The following is an 18,659-nucleotide window of genomic DNA, read 5'->3' on the forward strand; positions in this document are numbered from 1 at the left end:
GGCTGGTGCTGGGTGTGTGTGTGAGGTGGGAATGTCACCTGTGTCCTGGGTGGGGATGTCCCTGAGCCCTTTGGTGGAGGATTTATGCCCCGAGCCCTCTCACCGTTGGGTGTCCTCTGCCCTGAGCAAGGTCAGAGTAACACAGCCTCCCCGTGCACCTGGTGATGCCCAGCATCACAGTGGCACCAGGTTTAGTGCCACCTCCCTGCCTAGGGGTGGCCTCGCTGCCCAGCCGTGGGGCTGTGGCATGTCCCCATCCCAGGGAAGCAGGGACAATGGGCGGAGGGCATTTCCTGAGCCATGAAGGGCCAGTGGTCTACGTGCTGGATGGGAGCTCTGCCCTCACCGACCCCGTTAGCGTGTGGTGGAGCAGGGATGGGAGCTCAGGTCACCCTGTCCTGCAAATCCTGACGGATTTGGGGCAGGGTACCAATGCCTGGCTGGGTGCTGGCTCAGGTGCCGGGTGGAGAAGGCTTGGGATGGGGCAAGCACCCTGTTTTGGGGTGGAGGAGTTCCCTGCTGAGTGTGTGGGCTGTGATCCCACCACAGCTTGTCACTGTGCCATGTCCCCTTGCAGGTGGGGAGCCAGGGGTGGAGCCAGGGGTGAAGTCCTGCTGGATGCACCACGGTGTGGGTGACTGGAATGGGGCTGTGGGGATGGTGTCCATGTGGTGATGGCCCCGACCAGTGCATGTTGAGGTGCTTGGCGGTGCTGTGGTCCCACCTGAGCTCCACCAGCATCCTCTGGTTCAGCGCTGGGGACAGGGTGCTGCCCGAGGGTCAGCCATCGCTCCCCAGCTCCCCGCCGAGCCTGTGTCTGTCTGTCCCACGGTGCCGGGGACACGGACCTGGCTGTGCTGGCCGGCAGTGCCCTGCTGGGGGACGTGGGGAAGGGCACGGGGGCTGTTTCTGGGTGGCAATTTGAATATATGTCACATTCTGGCTTTAATTACAGTAATTGGCTGTTGGAGGGCCGTGCTGGCGCCGGCTCTGGCTCGGAGGGGGAGCGTGAGCAGCTCGGGTGTTTGATGCTCCGCACGCGGGGGAGTCCCTGTCCCCACCTTGCTATTTGTCCCCAGCCCAGAGGCATGTCCCCACGCGCCTGCGGGGACACGGCCCACGCGAGGCACACTCACACGTGGGCACCTGCCTCTCGCCAACCCCAAATCAGGCGGTGGTTGCGGCAGGCGGCTGGGAGGTGAAACCACGCTCAGCCGCAGGCAGAGTCCGGCCCCGGCGGGGGTGCTCCCCAGCCCCACAGATTAAAGGGAGCCCTTGACCACAAGGCTCCAGCCCCGGGGTGGGCACGCTGGAATGCCAGCAATGCGGGCGCTCCAGCAGGAGAGACGGATGGATGGAGCAACCCAGCACAGCTGGGTGCCTGGGTGGCTCCTCTGGCACAGGTCGGGCAGGCAGGACACGGGCTCGTCCCTGTGGGTCAGGGTCTGCGGTGAGACCCGAGTCTTTCCTGTGCCAGCCACAGGCACCCCCAGCCCAGGTGCCATCGGCATCCTCATGGCAGCGTGGTGCGCCAGCCACCCGCCTTGTCCCACCGCACTAGGGCACGATGGCTGGGGACGTCATGGTGTAGGCAGCGGCACCTCTAGAGCCCGTCGCACCGAACAATTAGCACAAGTGATTGGATCGTACCGGTAACCCCAGTGCCTGGAAAAACCAAGATTATCTCAGGTCTTGTTATCTCTTCCAGAGGCCCGGGATTAAGCCGGGGTGGGGGAACAGTGCAATGTCCATCTGGCCGTCCTTGGGCTCTGTCTGGCCTCGTGCTGCGCCTGCCTGAGTGCTGGAGGGGTTTGGATGTGTGCGGGGGAGCTCAAGGATTAGAGGAGAAGAGGTTGGGCAGCGCCCAAAGCATTGGCATCAGTTTTGGTATCGGCATTGGCATCGGCACTGTTATTGACATCAGCATTGGCATCGGCGTTGGTATTAGTGCAGCCTGGCCAGTGGGTATGGCCAGCTGTGCCAAAATGCTGCCAGCCCTGCTGCCCTGGCTGCCCCTGGCACCTCGGTCCCCACTGGGCCACCCCTCGCAGCCCTGACCCACCGAGCCCATCCGGCAGCGCAGGCAGCGGGACGTCGGCAGGGCTGGGACCGAGGGCTGACGTGTGAACGCCATCTGGGCGGTGGAGTACAAGGTGGGGTGGGTTTTGGGGTCTGGCCCCCCCTCGCCCCGGGCAGTGCTGTCTCTCTGTGCGGAGCCAGCAGCTGCTCCGACCGGTTTGTGGGTCTGGGCGGTGACACCTCCCGCCCGAGGCCCGATGGAGGGCTGGGAAGAGCTGGTACGGACGCCAAGGAATAAACAAGAGCCGCTTGTGTCCTGCTGGGCACCGAGCCTAGCAGCGGGGCAGGGACGTGCTGCTCCCCCGGCGTGGGGGTCAGGGGGCTGGAGGCTGGAGTGCTGCTGGAGCAGCCGCCCCACCAGCTGGGGGGAAACTGAGGCAGGAAAGCATGGAGGGACCCCATGTGGGGGATGGAGCAGGAGGTGCTGGCAGTGATGGCAGATATATCCTGGTGCCGGGACGCCAGATCTTCCTCATCAGCATCCCAGGCTGAGACCCAGCACCTGCCCTTGGCATCTCCTGCCCACCCACAGGCAGCGATGGGACACACTCCCGCACCTGGGTGGCCTGATCCCAGTCCCCTGCGTCCCCCTCCGTGGGAGCAGCCGGGATATTAAGTGTCATTGCTGTGGGGAGAAATGCAAGCGGAGGAATCCCGGGAAACTGGTTCTACCCCTCCGTCCGGTGCCGGCGGCAGGACGGCGGCGGTGGCGGCGCTCCTCCCTCGGCGAAGGCATATAACGCCTGCCATGGTCCCGGCAGCCGGCACTGTGCTGCGGGAGGCGGGCAGGGGTGCCGGCGGTGAGCCATGGCCTCCATGGGGATGCAGGTGCTGGGCATTGCCCTCTCCGTCATCGGCTGGTTGGCTGCCATCCTCTGCTGCGCCTTGCCCATGTGGCGGGAGACGGCCTTCGTCGGCAACAACATCGTGGTGGCCCAGATCATCTGGGAAGGGCTGTGGATGAACTGCGTGGTGCAGAGCACGGGGCAGATGCAGTGCAAGGTCTACGACTCCATGCTGGCCCTCCCGCAGGACCTGCAAGCCGCCCGCGCCATGGTGGTGGTGGCTATCGTCTTGGCCATCCTGGGCACCCTGCTCGCTGTCGCCGGTGGCAAGTGCACCAACTGCGTGGAGGACGACACCGCCAAAGCCAAGGTCATGATCCTCTCCGGAGTCATCTTTATTGTCGGCGGCCTCCTCATCCTCATCCCCGTCTCCTGGTCAGCCAACACCATCATCCGGGACTTCTACAACCCACTGGTCACTGACTCCCAGAAGCGGGACCTGGGCTCGTCCCTCTACGTGGGCTGGGCGGCCTCCGCGCTCCTGCTGCTTGGGGGGGGCATCCTCTGCTGCACCTGCCCCCCCCGGGGCGAGAAGCCCTACTCTGCCAAGTTCACGGCCGCTCGCTCGCTGCCAGCCAGCAACTACGTCTAGGAGCCACCGTGCCCACCTGGACCGGGACCTCCCGGGTCGCCCCTGGCCCGTGCCCCCCCACCCTGGCCGGGCTGGGGGCTGGCTGGGAGCCGGGGCTGGGAGGGCCGGGTGCCGGGGCGGTGCGAGGGAGCGCAGACAGAGCCGCCTTTGTTCACCGGGGGATTGAAGCTGGTTCTTTAATCTCGGTTGAGACAGGGAACTGGGAGATCCTGTCCTGGCCACCCCCCGACCCCGGTGGGGGTCCCGCTCCCCCCGGAGCACCCAGTTGTGGCATCTTCTCCGAGACACCACCCGTTCCCTCACCCGGAGCATCTCCTGGCTCCCGGTATCGGGGTGTGCCGCGCGGTGACGCAGCTCCCGGGGCCCGTCCCGCGGGTGACACAGGGTAAAACCCCCCATGACGCGTCCCTCGGGGTGGGCGGCGGTGCTGCTGGGGACACAGTCCTGTCCCACGCGGTCATGGGGACGTGGTGGCTCTGCGAACCCCGGCAGGCTCTCGGGGGGCTTTGACCTACTTTCGGGGCTCGGGGCGGCTGCACCGATGTGCGATTTCTCGCGGCGGCTCCCTGGGGCGGGGGCATCATTATCCTGGGAGTGGGAAGGCAGCGGCCGGGCTGGGAGAACCGGTCGGGGAGGCGGGAGCGGAGCGGGGCTGTGCACGGAGGGGAGCGACTCCCGGACCCGACCCCGTCCTGTGGGGTGTGCCCAGCCCCATGGCATCCCCCCCAGTGGGCAGGAGGGGCATGGCTTGCGGTGTCCCCCCGGCTGTGCTGCCGTCCATCCCCGCGTCGCAGCTTTCCCACATTAAATGGCAGCTGCTCAGACCGCGCTGTGCTTCGTTTTCTTTACCCTCTCCAACGCCTGCCTTGGTGGTGGGACAGCCCAGTGCTCCCGTGCCCCCATCCCCCTGAGATCCCCCAAATCCACTCTCCGGAGCCTTCCAGATCCCAGCCACCTCCTGAACCTGGCTCCAGCCCTGCCATCCCATCCCTGAGCCACCCCAGGCCCCAAGGAGTGACAACGGGTGCCTCCGTGGCACGATGACTTGGTGGTGTGATCCTGGCATCGGGGCTGCCCCACACCTGTCCCACCGGAGCAGGAAGAAGGTGATGGGTGCCTGCAAGGGCAGGTCGGGGCATGCTGGCCCTGGGGCCACCCGGCAGCCCTGGCTGGGAGCACCCCGGGGCCGGCGTGGGCAACGCCGGGTGTTTTGCCTATCTGGCTTCTGGCACGGCAAGCTCCGTCGGGGTGCAGCTGGTGCTACACCGGCTTGGGAACATCCTTCCCTCCCGCCTCAGGGTGTGCAGGGACGACGGGTGATGCCGACTGCCTGGCTCTGGATGTCTCATTTGGGTCTGGGGGCTGGAGGGCTCCCAGCTCCCCCATCCTTTCACTGGGAGATGGTGGAAAAGGGTCCCACAGCCCGTGGTGCCGGTGGCTGGCTGGAAATGTGAGCACAATGCTCTGGTGAGCAACCCTGCCGGGAGCCATGGGGCCACAGCTCGTCCCCACTGTAGGCGGTTGTTTTGGGTGACCCTTTTGGTCCAGGTCCCGCTGGCTCAGGAAGGGTCACTGGGATGGCTTCCCATCGTCCCGGCCTCCTGGGAGGCTGGTCTTCCTTTTGTGGGGACAGAGACTTTATTTTTTGGCCCACACTGGCTTTCGTGGACCATGGGAGACAGAGTCCCTGTGTTGGGTGTCCATCAGGATGCTGAGGGATGAAAGGTGCTGCAGGAGGAGTGGGGATGCAAGGGGGGACGAGAGAAACCGAAACCGGGAACAGAGAAACGACGGCGAAACCTCCGGCAAGCGCGGCAGGGTGTGCCGGGCACAGCCGATACCCTGCTGCTGCTCGGGCTCATAAAAACTTGGCTGGTCCTGGCTGCCAAGAGCGGGTGCGAGCACCCATGGGTGCACTCTGCCCCATGGCGCTACGAAGGCTCTGCTCCATGTGGGGCTGAGCAGCGATTTGGGCTGAGCCCAGGGCCACGGCAGCCACGTGTGACCATGGTGGAGCCACCAGTGTGTCCCCTGTACCAGCCACCCCTCTTACAGGGGTGATGCCCGTGGTGACCCCGGGCTCCGTAGCCCCTCGCCGGGGGTTTGGCCCCTCGGTGCTGCTCCCGGTGCAAAGGAAGAGCAGGTGTTGCTGAAAGCGCTGAGCACCACGGGCAGGACGGGAGGCAGACCTGAGCTCTGACCCATTTCCAGAGGAAATCCCGGGTCCAAAGGGCACTGCAGCGCGGCGGCAAGGGCAGAGCAGGACCTGTCCTTGGACGGGGAGCAGCCGGTGCTGCAGTGCGGGCAGGGGGCTGCTTTGCCTGTCCTGGCCTCGCCGGCACCGTGCTGTGGCCAAGGAGGCTGAAGCAATGGAGCAGGGCATGGGATGGGCGCTGTGGGGTGGGTGCCATGGCAGGAGTGTGGGGTGGTCTGAACTTTGGAGTGTGCCAGGATGGGCACAGTGAGCCCCTTGTCCTGCTCCCCGAAAGCCATCCCCTCCCTAACACAGCTGGGATGGGGCGATGGCAGGGAACTGTCCTGTGCCATGGGGGTGTTGTAGGGGGAAACATGACACACGGGGCCTCCTGCACTTCAGCCTCCTCAGGACCTGGGCGCTCAGTGTCACACGTGTCCCCATGCTGTCCTGCAGCAATTCTCCATGCCACACGTCCCCATGTTGACCTGCAGCAATGCCCCATGCCACATGTCCCCATACTGTCCTACACCAATGCCCCATGTGTTCCCATGCTGTCCTGCAGCAATGCCCCTTGCCACTCGTGTTCCCATCCTGTCCTGCAGCATTCCCACCCAGATGGGAGCAGTAGGCACCCAGCATGAAGGCCACGCTCTTCAGAAAGCCTCCCCTGGCTTGGGGCCGTGTCTGTGATGGCTGTGCCCTATCCCCGCAGGTGCTGTTGATGGCGACGATGACGATGCAGCTGGGTGGGCTGACGCTGGCCGTGCTGGGCTGGATGGGCTCCATCCTCACCTGCGCCCTGCCCATGTGGAAGGTGACGGCCTTCATCGGCTCCAACATCGTGGTGGCCCAGGTCTTCTGGGAAGGGCTGTGGATGAACTGCGTGTATGAGAGCACAGGGCAGATGCAGTGCAAGGTCTACGACTCCCTGCTGGAGCTCACCTCTGACCTGCAAGCAGCTCGGGCCCTGGTGATCACCTCCATCTTCGTGGCCTTCATCGCCTTCCTCACCGCCATCTCAGGTGCCGACTGCACCCGCTGCGTGGATGACAAGAGCACCAAGACCAGGATCTCCATCGTGGCAGGTGCCATCTTTGTCCTGGCCAGCATCATGCTGCTCATCCCTGTCTCCTGGTCCGCCAACACCATCGTCAGCAACTTCTACAACCCCATGGTGCCCGAGGCCCTCAAGAGAGAGCTGGGGGCTGCCCTCTACATCGGCTGGGCCTCCAGTGCCCTCCAGCTTTTTGGCGGGGGCATCCTGTGCTGCTCGGGACCCCCATCCCAGCAGGACCCCTACCCCAAGAAGTACAGAGCGGTGAAGGGCAGCACCCCGATGGGCTACCCCATGAGGGACTATGTATGAGCCACTGTGCCCAGGCACCAGCCCAAGGGAGAGCACCACCGTCCCCATCCTGCCACCACATGTCACCCCTCCCTGCTCACGTGCTGCCTCCTCCTGCCTGTCTCCATGCTGGCTGCACCCCTGGCATTGTCCCCTGCCTGTGCCCTTCCACGGCTGCGCTTCCCATGGACTATAAACATCTTGGTGCCACCGAGGCTGCCTGGGCTAATTTCAAAGTGGCGTGGTGGGGGGAAGGGTGGTGACATGTCCTATGGGTTTGACACCCTGCCATCCTGCTGCCAGCTCGGGGGCTGTTGCCCTAGCGCCTGGCACATCCCCATGAGGATGTGGCAGTGGTGAGCCAGGCTGCTCCCCACACGTCCCGGGGAAATCCAGGCAGGGAGAGGGTGCTGACAGCCAAGAGGGATATGGGGGGGACACCAGGTTCCCAGATCTCGGTCCTTTGAGTCCCCAGGGGCTGGGAGGGGACCCAGTAGAAAGGCCAAATTCCCCCTCCTTGACTCTTGGCCACCCTCCCCTGCCCACGGTCCCCACTGCTCCAGGAACAACACACAGCAGGCAGTGGATGCAAAGGGTTTATTCAACAGCCAAGCGCAGGGATGGGGAGAGCCACGACCCCCCCAGCTGCCCAGGGGACAGTGCTGGGGACAAACGGGGAGAGAGGGGAGCAGGGCAGCTACCCACATCGGGCACAGGGACCCCAAGACCTGGGGGGACAATGTGGAGGGGTGATAGCAGCCACGGGGAGGGGGAGTGTGGGAGATGTGAGATGTCCTGGGTGGGGGACAGGGAGACACAGCCACTGTCTCCCGCCTGAGAAGAGCTCCTGAGGGGAAGGAAGTAACTGGTTCCCCAGGGCCAGGGGAACGGGACGAGCAGGAACAGGTCTGGGGGGAAGAGAAATGGAAAAAAGGAAATATCCCAGCAAGAGATTTGGGTAAAAATCTTCCCAAGGGAGCGGCAGAGGAGGAGGGGTGGAGGCAGCATGGCGGGGGGCGCGGGGAACAGGCTGGGCAGGCGATGCTGGGCGGCTCCTGGGTGGGGAGCAGCCACCAGCTCCTGAAGTCCCTTCCAGCTTCATTTCCCACTCAGACCATGAACTACAAAGCCGTAGGAAAATGAGAGGCTTCAGCAGCTGCTGTGGGATGAAAGGCCGATGGGGTACTGGGAAAGCTCCTCTGGCTTGGCGTCGTGTTGGCACAGCTGCTCCTGGGTTGGATGTGGAGGGATGTGCTGGGTTGTCTCCTGGGGAGGACGAGGATGGGGGACCGCAGGATGTGGCAATGGGGACCCGCCTCCAGCTGTCCCCTGGTAAAGACCACAGGGGCCTGGGGTGGGGAAGATGAAGATGGATCTAGATTTTGATGATGGCTATGTGGGAGGGCTCCTGGGGAGGATGAAGAGGGGGTCCGTAGGACATGGCAATGGAGAACCACATCCAAGAGTCCCCAGGTCAAGATCACGGGGGTCTGGGGTGGGGAAGATGAATGAAAATGGATCTAGATTTTTGACCATGGCCACATGGGCGGGTTCCTGGGGATGATGAGGATGGGGATCATAAGACATGGTGATGAGGACCCACTTCCAACAGTCCCTAGGTAAAGATCACAAGGGTCTGGGGTGGGGAAGATGAAGAATGATCCAGATTTTGACCGAGCGCTGAGAGGTGGGCTCAGTGGGGAGAAGACAACCCAGACAGGAGATGGCTGTGAAGAGCCAGGTGTGTCTGCGAAATGTCATGGCAAGGACTGAGGTGTTGGGGATGGTACCAGAATGTCACAGCTAATGATGGTGCCCAGGAGACCCTGGTGAAACCAGGAGACCCTCCCCACACTGAAGAGCAGGCAACACCCACAGGACCCAGACCTCAGGGGGAAGGAGCCGGGGAAGGGTATGGGGATGTTTTGGCTCCAGATGCTGCCCATGACCCCTGTTGCCCCCCATCAGCCACCCTGCTCTGGGAGGGGGTCACTGGGCTGGGTTTTACAGGGGGCCAAGTGTTCTCCTCCCACCTCCCCAGAGCCGCTGGGGCTCTCAGCCCTCCTCAAGTGGTGGGACGGGACATTTCTGGTAGACGTAGACCACCCCGGAGATGTAGCCAGTGCCCTGGGTGCTCTCCTCCTCGGAGGTGGCCCTCTCCCAGCGCTCCACCTCCTGGACCAGCACCTTCTCCCAGGCTCCCCGTTGCTCCAGCCCGGCCAGCGCTGCCTCCAGCTCCGCCTTGTACCGCAGGTTGGAGGGGTTGCTCCTCGTCGTCAGGCAGAGGAAACCCCCTGTCGGGAGAGGGGACGGGTGATGCCGCTGCCGGCTGTCCCCCCGCTGGGGACGACATCCCCTCGGAAAGGAGCAGGGCAAGGGGAGGCTGCCAGACCCTGCCAGGAGTCAGCTGGCAGGACAGCAGGCAGGGGACAGGGAGGCCATGAGGTAGGGGACAGGGAGGCCAGGGACAGGCAGGCCAGCAGGCAGGGGACAGGCAGGACAGAGGGCAGGGGACAGGCCGGTGGTCACGCCTGAGCACTGTCTGTCACGCATCAGAAGTGCCTCAGCCACCTCCTGCCAAGTCCCTGCTGTGCCCCGGGGCCAGCACCCAGCCACCGGGACCCAGTGTATGGCCACCCCGGCGGTCCTGTTGGGGAGGGGACATCGGGGGACACCCCCTCACCCGGTTTGGTGACGCGCAGCAGCTCGGTCACGGCCGTGGTCGGCACCTGCCCTTCACCCAGGGCCCCCACCACCGTCACGGCGTCGTAGTGCTCTGCGGAGACACGCGTGGTGTCACGGGGGGGGGGGGTGGTGGTGTCACCGGCAGCACCCGCTCCCCCCTGCCCGGTGCCGTCCCGTTACCTGCGGGCGCGGGCAGGGGCTCCTGGCCCAGCACGCACCGCCGCAGCTCCCGGTACAGCCCGGTGCTCCGCGCCCGCTCCAGCATCCCCGGGCTGCCGTCCACGCCGTGCAGGCAGCGGAAGCCGCGGCGGTGGAGCTGCGGGGACAGAGGGACAGACGGACACACGGGGGCACCGTTACCTCCCGCCCCGCTCCGTCCCGCCCCGTCCCGTCCCCTCCGGTACCTCCTGCGCTACCAGCCCGGTGCCACAGGCCACGTCGAGCAGCCTCGCCCCGGCGGGCGGCGCGGGGAAGGCGAAGGCGAGCGAAGCGGCGGCCAGGTGCGGTGCCCGGTACTCCAGCGCCGCCACATCCTGCGGGGACGCGGCGGGTCAGCGGCGCCGGGGAGCGGAGCCACCCCCGGTCCCCGGTCCCCCACCCGGTACCTGCTCGTAACGGTCGGCCCAGCCGTCGTACAGCCGCAGGCGCTCGGGCAGCGCCGCTCCGCCGTGCACCGCCGCCACCCGCTCCCGCACCTCCGCCGACGGCCGCATCCCCCGCCGCGCCGCCACCGACACGCCCCCCGCGCCCCATTGGCTCCGTGCGTCCTCCCCGGACACGCCCCCCCAGCGCCCTATTGGCTCCGTGTTCCCACCCTGGGTACGCCCCCCGCGCCCCATTGGCTCCGGCGGACCTGCGCCGCCACCGCCTCCGTCCCGCTCGGAGGGGGAACGGCGAGACGGGCGCGACCAAGTGCGCCGGGGGGGACACTGGGTGGGCCGGGTGTGACCAAGTGCCCCGGAGGGGGGTGACACCAAGTGCCCCGGGGGTGACACCCAGTGCCCCAAAGGGTGACCGAGTCCCCCTGTGACACCAAGTGCCCCGAGGGAGTGGCACCCAGTGCCCCAAGGGGTGCCCAAGTGCCCTTGAGGGCTGACACCAAGTGCCCCACATGGGTAGCACCCACTGCCCCAGGGGGGGAGTGACCAAGTGTCCTGGGGAGGGTAACATAAGTGTCCTGGGGGAATGACATCAAGTGTCCTGGGTTGGTGGCACCAAGTGCCCTGGGAGAGTGGATACCAAGTGTCCCAGGGCCACTGCCCTCTCCCTATAGTGTCCCCAGGCCCTGTCCCACCATGCTGAAGATCTGCTCTGTCCCTGGCACGGGTCAGGCACTGCCTTCTTGCTCCCTCGTGTCACCCATACACAGTGACTCTGCTCCCTGGACAGGACACCTCCTGCCCCACCACTTTCCCCAGCCCTTAATGCTGTGCTGTCACCTCCATGCCAGCATCTGCATCTTCTTCTGACGTTTGGACCCACCACACAGCGATGAGCGAGTGGTGACAATACTCCTCTGCCACCACCTGAACCCATCCTGTCCCACCACATGTAAAGGTGATGTCCTAATGCTGAGCAGCTCTCCCAGCTCCCAGGGAAGTGGGCACCCACCACCGGGGCAGGTCCATCATGTCCTGACACGTCCACCCATCTCCAGCTGCCCAAGGACATGGTGCCCATGGACAAGGTGTGTAGCAGCAGCAGAGCTTGGGGACAGGACAGGAGTGTGGCTGTGAAGCAGGTAGAACATCTTGGCTACGTCAAGTTTGGGTTTTGCTCAAGGGAAGCAGGATAAGAAACGTCACTGAGTGCCAACACGATGCACAAGGAGGTGGTAAAATGTCTTCTCCCTTGATCAGGGAGCCCAGCATTTGTAACATACCATATCTGGTTGATTAATGAGAGATGTTCGTTAGCTCTCGGGTAAAAAGGACCCCAACCGGAGGTGCTCTCCGTAGGAGGTAACACGCTCGTTTCTTGGTGAGTCTCCACTGTGTTGGGAGTGACTCTTGTCTTCTGCTAGATCAACCTTTGACGTTTGTATTGGAGGATGTGGGACAAGCTCTGGCTTGTGGGACCACCCTCAACTGCTATCACCCATCATTTGGCTTCTGGCTTTTTCCAGGAGCGAAGCAGACAAACCCAGCTGCTACTTAATTTTGGAAAGAAAATGAGAGTGCCCGGAAGGAGGGGGTGGCTGCCCTGAGGCCATGCTGGTGGCTCTCATCACCTCCTGCTGGGCAGCTCAGGTAGACTGCTGATGCTTCTCCGTTGCCCTGTGTCCTCCTGGCCACCACACCCAGTGGTGGCCACTTAGCCTCCATAGGATCATAGAATAGCTTGGGTTGGAAGGGACCTTTAAAGGCCATCCAGTCCCATCCCCTGCCCTGGGCACGGACACCTCCCACCAGACCAGGTTGCTCAAAGCCCCGTCCAACCTGGCCTTGAATGTTTCCAGGGATGGGGCATCTACCACCTCTCTGGGCAACCTGGGCCAGTGTCTCACCACCCTCATTGTGAAAAATTTCTTCCTTGTATCTAGTCTAAATCTCCCCTCTTTTAGTTTAAAGCCACTACTCTTTTCCCTGTCACAACAAGACCCTGCTAAGAAGTTTGTAGCCCCTTTAGGGACTGGAAGGGCCTCGAAGGTCTCCCCAGAGCCTTCTCTTCTCCAGGCTGAACCCCCCCCAATTCTCTCAGCCTGTCCTCACAGCAGACGGTCTCCAGCCCTCTCAGCATCTCTGTGGCCTCCTCTGGCCCTGCTCCAACAGGTCCATGTCCTTCTGCTGTTGGTGGCCCCAGAGCTGAAGGCAGCACTGAGGGGGGTCTCCCCAGAGCGGAGCAGAGGGGCAGAATCCCCCCCCTCTCCCTGCTGGCCACGCTGCTGGGGATGCAGCCCAGGGTGTGGGGGGCTTTCTGGGCTGCCAGTGCACGTTGTTGGGGTGTGTTGAGCTTCTCATCCACTGATACTCCCCAAGACCTTCTCCTCAGGGCTGCTCTCCATCTCTCCATCCCCAGCCTGTGCTGAGACCAGGGGTTGCCATGATCCAGGTCCAGGACCCTGCTGGTTGAACCCCATGAGGTTCACACATGGGCCCACTTCTCCAGCCTGTGCAGGTCCCTCTGCATGGTGTCCCATCCCTCAGGTGTGTCACTGCACCACTCAGCTTGGTGTCATTGTCAAACTTGCCGAGGATCCCACTGTCTATGTCATTGATGAAGATACTGAACAGCACTGGTCCCAGTACGATCCCCTGAGGGACGCCACTTGTCGCCACTTGTCCAGCCATCTGCTGTGGATCCAGGACCCCCGTGGGGACCTGCCCGCGGTCACACGTGAGGGCTGGGGGTGCCCCTGCCCCTCGGCCGGGCAGTGCTGGCCGGGGACCTCGAGAGGGAGCCCTCCGCCCACGCTCGGCCACCGCCGCCGTGACACTGCCCGCCCCGGGACCCCCGGCACCCCCGGACGGCTCAGCCCCGGCCGCCGCGCCGGCTCCCGGCGAGTAACACCCCGGTGTCACCCCCCGGTGACATCCTCGGAGCATTCCCCGGGGTGGCAGAGAGGACGCGTGGGGCTGGGGCGGGCGGTGAGGGGTCAGACCCAGGAGAGCAGGGGTCATCCCACCCACACCAAGGCACGGGTGGCTCCTGGACGGGGTGCACAGCCCTGCCACAGCTCGGGCCACCCCATACGGGCACTTTGTCCCCTCTGCTGCCACCAGCACGGGTTCGATCCTGCCCCCTGAGTTCTGCACCTCCTTCCTCGTCTCTGCGGTGACCACCAGACCGCTTTGTGGCCAGGCCTCTAATAAAAGCTTTCACACTCCCAACGTGGTTTCCACCACTAATTAGAGCCTGACCTTCATTTACAAGATAAACCAGAGGTAGGGTACACTGCCAGCATCACCTGCCCCTGGCTCTGCTGCCCCTCTGGGCTGCAGCTGTGTCGCGCCATCCCTGAGCCTTGGCCCGCACGGATCCAGTCCCAAATTAGCTGGTGCTTTTCCAAACATCTCCTTCCCGGGGCTGGCTCGCTCCGCCGCGCTGCACACAGCTGTGCAAACACCTTCGCCTCACGGCACAGCGGCTTTGGGCTGGCTTGGACCCAGCGCTGGCCAGACAGGGCTTGGACCAGATCCACTGCCAATGTCGGAGGACCCAGGCTGTCCCCTGAGGATGCGCGGTGGGACGGTGGGGACCCTTGTGAGGGGTGGCAGCAGAGGGGACAGGTTGGAACTTCTGCAGAAGGTTGGAGCTTCCCTGTGGCTGGTGCCGGTGCCGAGGCTGGACTTTGTCCCAGCACGTGCTACCAATTGGGCAGATACCATCCTGCTGCTGTGGTGCAGTTCCTTGGGGTGCTGTCCTCATCCCCTGCCTGGAGATGGGGTGTCTCATCGTGCCCTGGCTGTGCCAGATGCATGGAGTGCATCGCCATGTTCTGCTGGGACCCTGCGGCTGGGGCTGGGCCATCTCAGTGCAACCACTGTGGTGGGGTGTCCCCGTCACCCCTTAACAGAGAGGCTGGGGGGATGCGTGTCCCCAAGGCAGGGGCTTGGCTGGCCACCCTGGGCTCACAGACCTCTGGCATGACCTTCCTGCCCTCCCTCACCAGGAGGGAGCTGCAGGGGTGGAAGGGCAGCTGGCGTGGGTCTCTTGCCCTTGAACCTGCCACTGAGCTGGGACAGGTAATGGGAAAGACCAGGTCTGTGCTGGGTTTGGATCCTCTGTGGGACCAGGCATCTCCAGGCTGGGCTCTTCCAGTTCTAGCAATGTCCTAATCTGCTCCTAACCTGCCTGCAGGTCTCACGTCCAAGCCAGTCCTGGCCCCCCAGGTAATGTGTGGTGTCAGTTGATGCAGCAGGCAGGTGAGCTTGCATTTCCAAAGACCAGTACTGGGCATCCCTGGCGTGGCCTTGGCCCTTAGGGCGGGACTAACGCTGTTCCCTGGACAGACTGATGCTGGAGGGAAGTCCCTAAGCCTCTCCATTGAGGCAGAGCCGTGGGGATGCCTGGTGTCATGGCTGCACATACCCCAGGGGTTTGCTGGGTTGCCCATGTGGCCATGCACGAGCCCAGTGGCAATTAAGTGATGATCTCAGCACAAGAGCGTGGAGGGAGGCACATGCACGAGGCTGTATGGAGGTGCTGGTGGTTTGAGGTGACATCCATCAGCGCTCAGCTGAGAGCTTGAGAGCACTCGGACCTGCACGGTGGTTTGGTCTGCAGAGGAGGAAGTGTGATCACACATCTGTCACTGTGTCCCAGGCCACCAGCAGCCACGATGGCTGTGCTCCTGGGGTGAGGGAGGGGACGCAGGCTGGAAGCTGCATTGAGCAACCCCGTTAGTGCCCTGTGCCTCCTGCTCCTGCTCTGGCATCAGCTGCTGGGAGCTCACAGGAGCTGAGCCCAGCTGCTCCCCTGCCTTGGCACCCATGTCCGTCTCCAGTTTATGGACCCGTCAACCACCTTCAGCTTGCACTTTGCCAGCCCTCCCAGGTGCCTCCCCTCTGCTTCCCACACCCTGGTGCATCACCCTGCCCCGGAGCTTCTCTGCCCCACACAGCCTTGGATGGTCCTGGGTGCCATGATGGCCAACCCCCCTCCCCGCCCAGAGCAACACAATTATGCTTTCATCAGCAGCTGAGTGTCCAGCTTCTCCACATAGCCATCAGACATGGTCAGCAGGCGGGAGTGATGTTCTGCAGGGGCTGAGACACACTGCATGGGCTGTGTGGGTGGCTCTGTGCCCCACAGGGTTTTGCACACACTTCTCTGGCCCCAGATATTCACACTCACAGGTGCTCAGAGCTTGGCACTTGGGTGTTTTCCAGCCCCTAGGTCCAGCCATGGGGTGGATGTGTTCCCTGGGGTTGAGCAGGGGGACAGATGCTTGATGGTGCCAGCTTGGCAGCTTCTGGCCCAAGGGACTTGGGTGATAGTCACCATGGTCTTGGTCAGGGTTATGGGCTGCATGGGTATTCCCATACCCCCTCCCTTCTCCAGGTCCTCCTTGGTGGTGGATGCATCTGGAGGATGCCAGAGCCAGGGAATGTCCTCAGGGCACCCCAAGGCAGGCACAGCTCTGGGAAGGGACCCCTGATGGTACTCTGAGCTTGCTGCCACACATCCCATGGTGCTCTTGAGCCCCACACGATGCAGAACTTGCCCTGGGGTTCCCTATGGCTCGCTCCATGGTGCAGAGTTGGGCCATGAGTAGGGCAGAGCATGAAATCCTGTGGGGTGACAGCCAGGTGGGACCTAGAGAGACCCTGTGGGGAGGTGGAGGCAAGAGGGTGCATATCCCTGTGGCCGAGGAGGTGGTGGACAGCTGGACGGCCGGGGCAGCCGGTGGGGTTTTGCCCATCAGCGCTGCCGTGGGCTGGGATATGGCTCCACGCTTGCATGCTTGGAGGATGCAGTATTTTCCTTTCCCAGCCTCTGAAAGTGGCTGGAGTCCATCGGCCCCTGAACTGTCCAGTCCTTCCCCAAAGCCCAGCCCTCTGGTGTCCAGGGACAAGTGGATTTTGCCCCCTAACACACACCACTCAGCACCACGAGCTCTCCCGGATTGCTGGGCTCCTGCCCGACTTCTCAGTTCGTAAATCCGAGCGTTGCTGTGATTGATGGCGGATGGGGCTGCTGTCACTAAACCATCCGCACCGGCCCCTAGCGCCCGCATGGCTCATGACCAGGTAGCAAGAAGAGGCTGAGATATAAATCAGCACGGCACGGCGCAGAGCTGGCTGGAGATCAGACTGGTGGAGCAGGCAGGCAGACGGGGGGAGCAGCTCATATAGCTGATTCATGACTGCTCGCATGGCCGGGAAGGGCTGTCCTCCCACCAGCGAGCCACGCTGCCCAGGCCACATGCAGCCCCCAGGGACCTGGTATGGTCCCCGGCTGTGTCCTGCCACCCTGCGGGGCTCTGACCATGGATGCGCCTCAGGGTTGGGTCACAGTAAGATGTCCCCACCATGCTGAAAACATCCCCAGGCCATGGCACTCCCACATCAGCCCCAGCCTCCCTACATGTGTCACCTGCATCCCATCCTACCTGCACCCACAATGTGTGGTGCTCCCATCCCTCCTGTACCCCAGTGTACAGTGTTCCCATCCCTCCTGTAACCCAAATGCATGGTGCTCCCATTTTTCCTGCATTCCCAATGTATGGTGCTCCCATCCCTCCTGCACCCCCAATGCTTGCTGCTCCCATGCCTCCCTGCATCCCCAGGGCACAGCAGTCCCATCACAGGGCACCCGGCACATCATGGGGGCACGGTGCTGCCACACTTGCTGACATTCCCATTTCTTACTCTCCCCATCCCAAATGCCAGCAGCTCTGCTTGCAACCTGTGCTCCTTCTGCAGCTCTCACCACAGCCCTCACTGCCCGGCTCAACCTCTTCCTCACCACAGACCATGTCCACCCCCCAGCCCATGGACATCACTTCTACCTCTGCCCCAGCTGCACTTTCCCCCTTCCCTCCTGCTCCCTCTCTTTGTCCCCATTGCCATTTTCTCTCTTCCCCTGACCAGTGACTTCCACTTTCCACCCTGGCCACATCCAACACACCTTGACAGCCTGCTCCTCAGCTCACACCGCCCTCAATACAACCCCTGCCTGCTCTGTTGCACCCATCATGTCCCATACCCATCTTCCCCCACCTCACAGCCCTTCCCACAGCCAGGCACCCCACGCCGCCGCCTCCCTGCTCCCACGTCCTCGGGCAGTGCTACGGCATGGTGAACACCTCGGCAGACCTCAGCCCTGTGACTCAGCATCCCTCGTGGGACAGCACCCTCATGACTCGGTGTCCCTCCCCAGGCACACCTGAGGAGCTTCCCGGTCCACCCCGAGATTCATCGTGACTCGCTGGTCACGTCCCTGTGAATCCCAGAGCGTGTCCCTGAGACTCCAGGAAGGGCTGCGGACCACAACCCCATGGCTGGGTGTGAATCCCCCTGACCACCTCCCGGCCACCAGCCCAACTGCCCTATTTGCTCCCGTGGGACTCGGCCCCGCTCCAAGATCCCATTCCCAAGATCTGTCCGTGTGTCTCGGGAAGTGACTGCCCCCTCCTGGGAACTGTCACGGACAGGCTGGATGAGAGCCAGGGGGTGGAAGCTGGAGTCATTAAGTTCAGCTCAGTAATAAGGTGCAAACTTTCACTGGAGTAGGAATTAATGAGTGGATTAGTGGCCATAAATAAACAAAGGATTTCTTGTGACTTGTAAGAGATGACTCAGTGCGTTCGGTGAGGCCGGGTGCAGCCCGAGCAGACAGCGTGGTGAGCCCTGCGTAGTCTGGACCTTGTCTGTTGAGGCCCATATCAATGATCCTAAAGCAATTCTGGACATTTGGTGAGGTCAAACTGTCTCAGCTCTGTCTACACTGGCACTTAGGTGGCATTCGGGTACCTGAATATTAAAAAACAATTTGTAATTCCCTCCACCGGCACCCAACTCCGCAGATATTCAGGAAGCAGGATGGGTTGCTGCACCCAATTATCCCTATTTATTTTATCCCCAGGCTCTTGCTTTATCTCCTGGAGCCCAGGCCTTCCCTTCGCAGGGGAATCTGAGAATCCAGCTCTGCTGTGGGCCCAGCAGCTCGCCTGTGGTAGGGAGGATGGAGGATCCTCCGGTTGCTTCACCCCCTGCCCATCCTGTCCGAATGAGGATTGGGGGGTTCCCTGGGGGAGTGGAGCCAAATAGGTCAGACCATTGTTTTTTTTCTTGAATTGAGCTGAACCTGAGCTGAACTTTTCCAGTTTCAACTGGAACCAAACCACCAGACATGGACCATGTAACACATCAAGGAAAGCATGTGCAGAAGACAGAGAAAGAAGTGGCTTTGAGTCTGGGTTGACCAGCAGAGAGCAATGGGCTGAGAAAGTGACAAAGGTTCGGGTGATGG

At 62.9% G+C, this 18,659-nt stretch overlaps 3 protein-coding genes across 3 annotated transcripts; 2 read left to right on the forward strand and 1 right to left on the reverse strand.

Annotated features, from left to right (window-relative positions):
• Positions 1 to 2,886: 2,886 nt before the first annotated feature.
• LOC141473198 (claudin-4-like) lies at positions 2,887 to 3,516 on the forward strand. The gene has a single exon (XM_074160573.1). The coding sequence runs from the start codon at positions 2,887 to 2,889 to the stop codon at positions 3,514 to 3,516; it is 630 nt and encodes a 209-aa protein (XP_074016674.1).
• Positions 3,517 to 6,434: 2,918 nt separating this feature from the next.
• Positions 6,435 to 7,079, forward strand: LOC141473234 (claudin-4-like). The gene has a single exon (XM_074160634.1). It carries the CDS (start codon positions 6,435 to 6,437, stop codon positions 7,077 to 7,079), a length of 645 nt encoding a protein of 214 aa, XP_074016735.1.
• A 559-nt stretch (positions 7,080 to 7,638) lies between these two features.
• Positions 7,639 to 10,463, reverse strand: METTL27 (methyltransferase like 27). Its single transcript, XM_074160775.1, has 5 exons — positions 10,349 to 10,463; positions 10,148 to 10,276; positions 9,924 to 10,059; positions 9,742 to 9,834; positions 7,639 to 9,352 (listed from the first exon to the last, which is right to left on the reverse strand). The coding sequence occupies exons 1-5, from the start codon at positions 10,454 to 10,456 to the stop codon at positions 9,114 to 9,116; spliced, it is 705 nt and encodes a 234-aa protein (XP_074016876.1). The 5' UTR covers positions 10,457 to 10,463; the 3' UTR covers positions 7,639 to 9,113.
• Between the last annotated feature and the right edge of the window lie 8,196 nt (positions 10,464 to 18,659).

This window comes from Numenius arquata, chromosome 18 (assembly GCF_964106895.1).
Source record: "Numenius arquata chromosome 18, bNumArq3.hap1.1, whole genome shotgun sequence".
In the NCBI taxonomy this organism is placed as follows: domain Eukaryota; kingdom Metazoa; phylum Chordata; class Aves; order Charadriiformes; family Scolopacidae; genus Numenius; species Numenius arquata.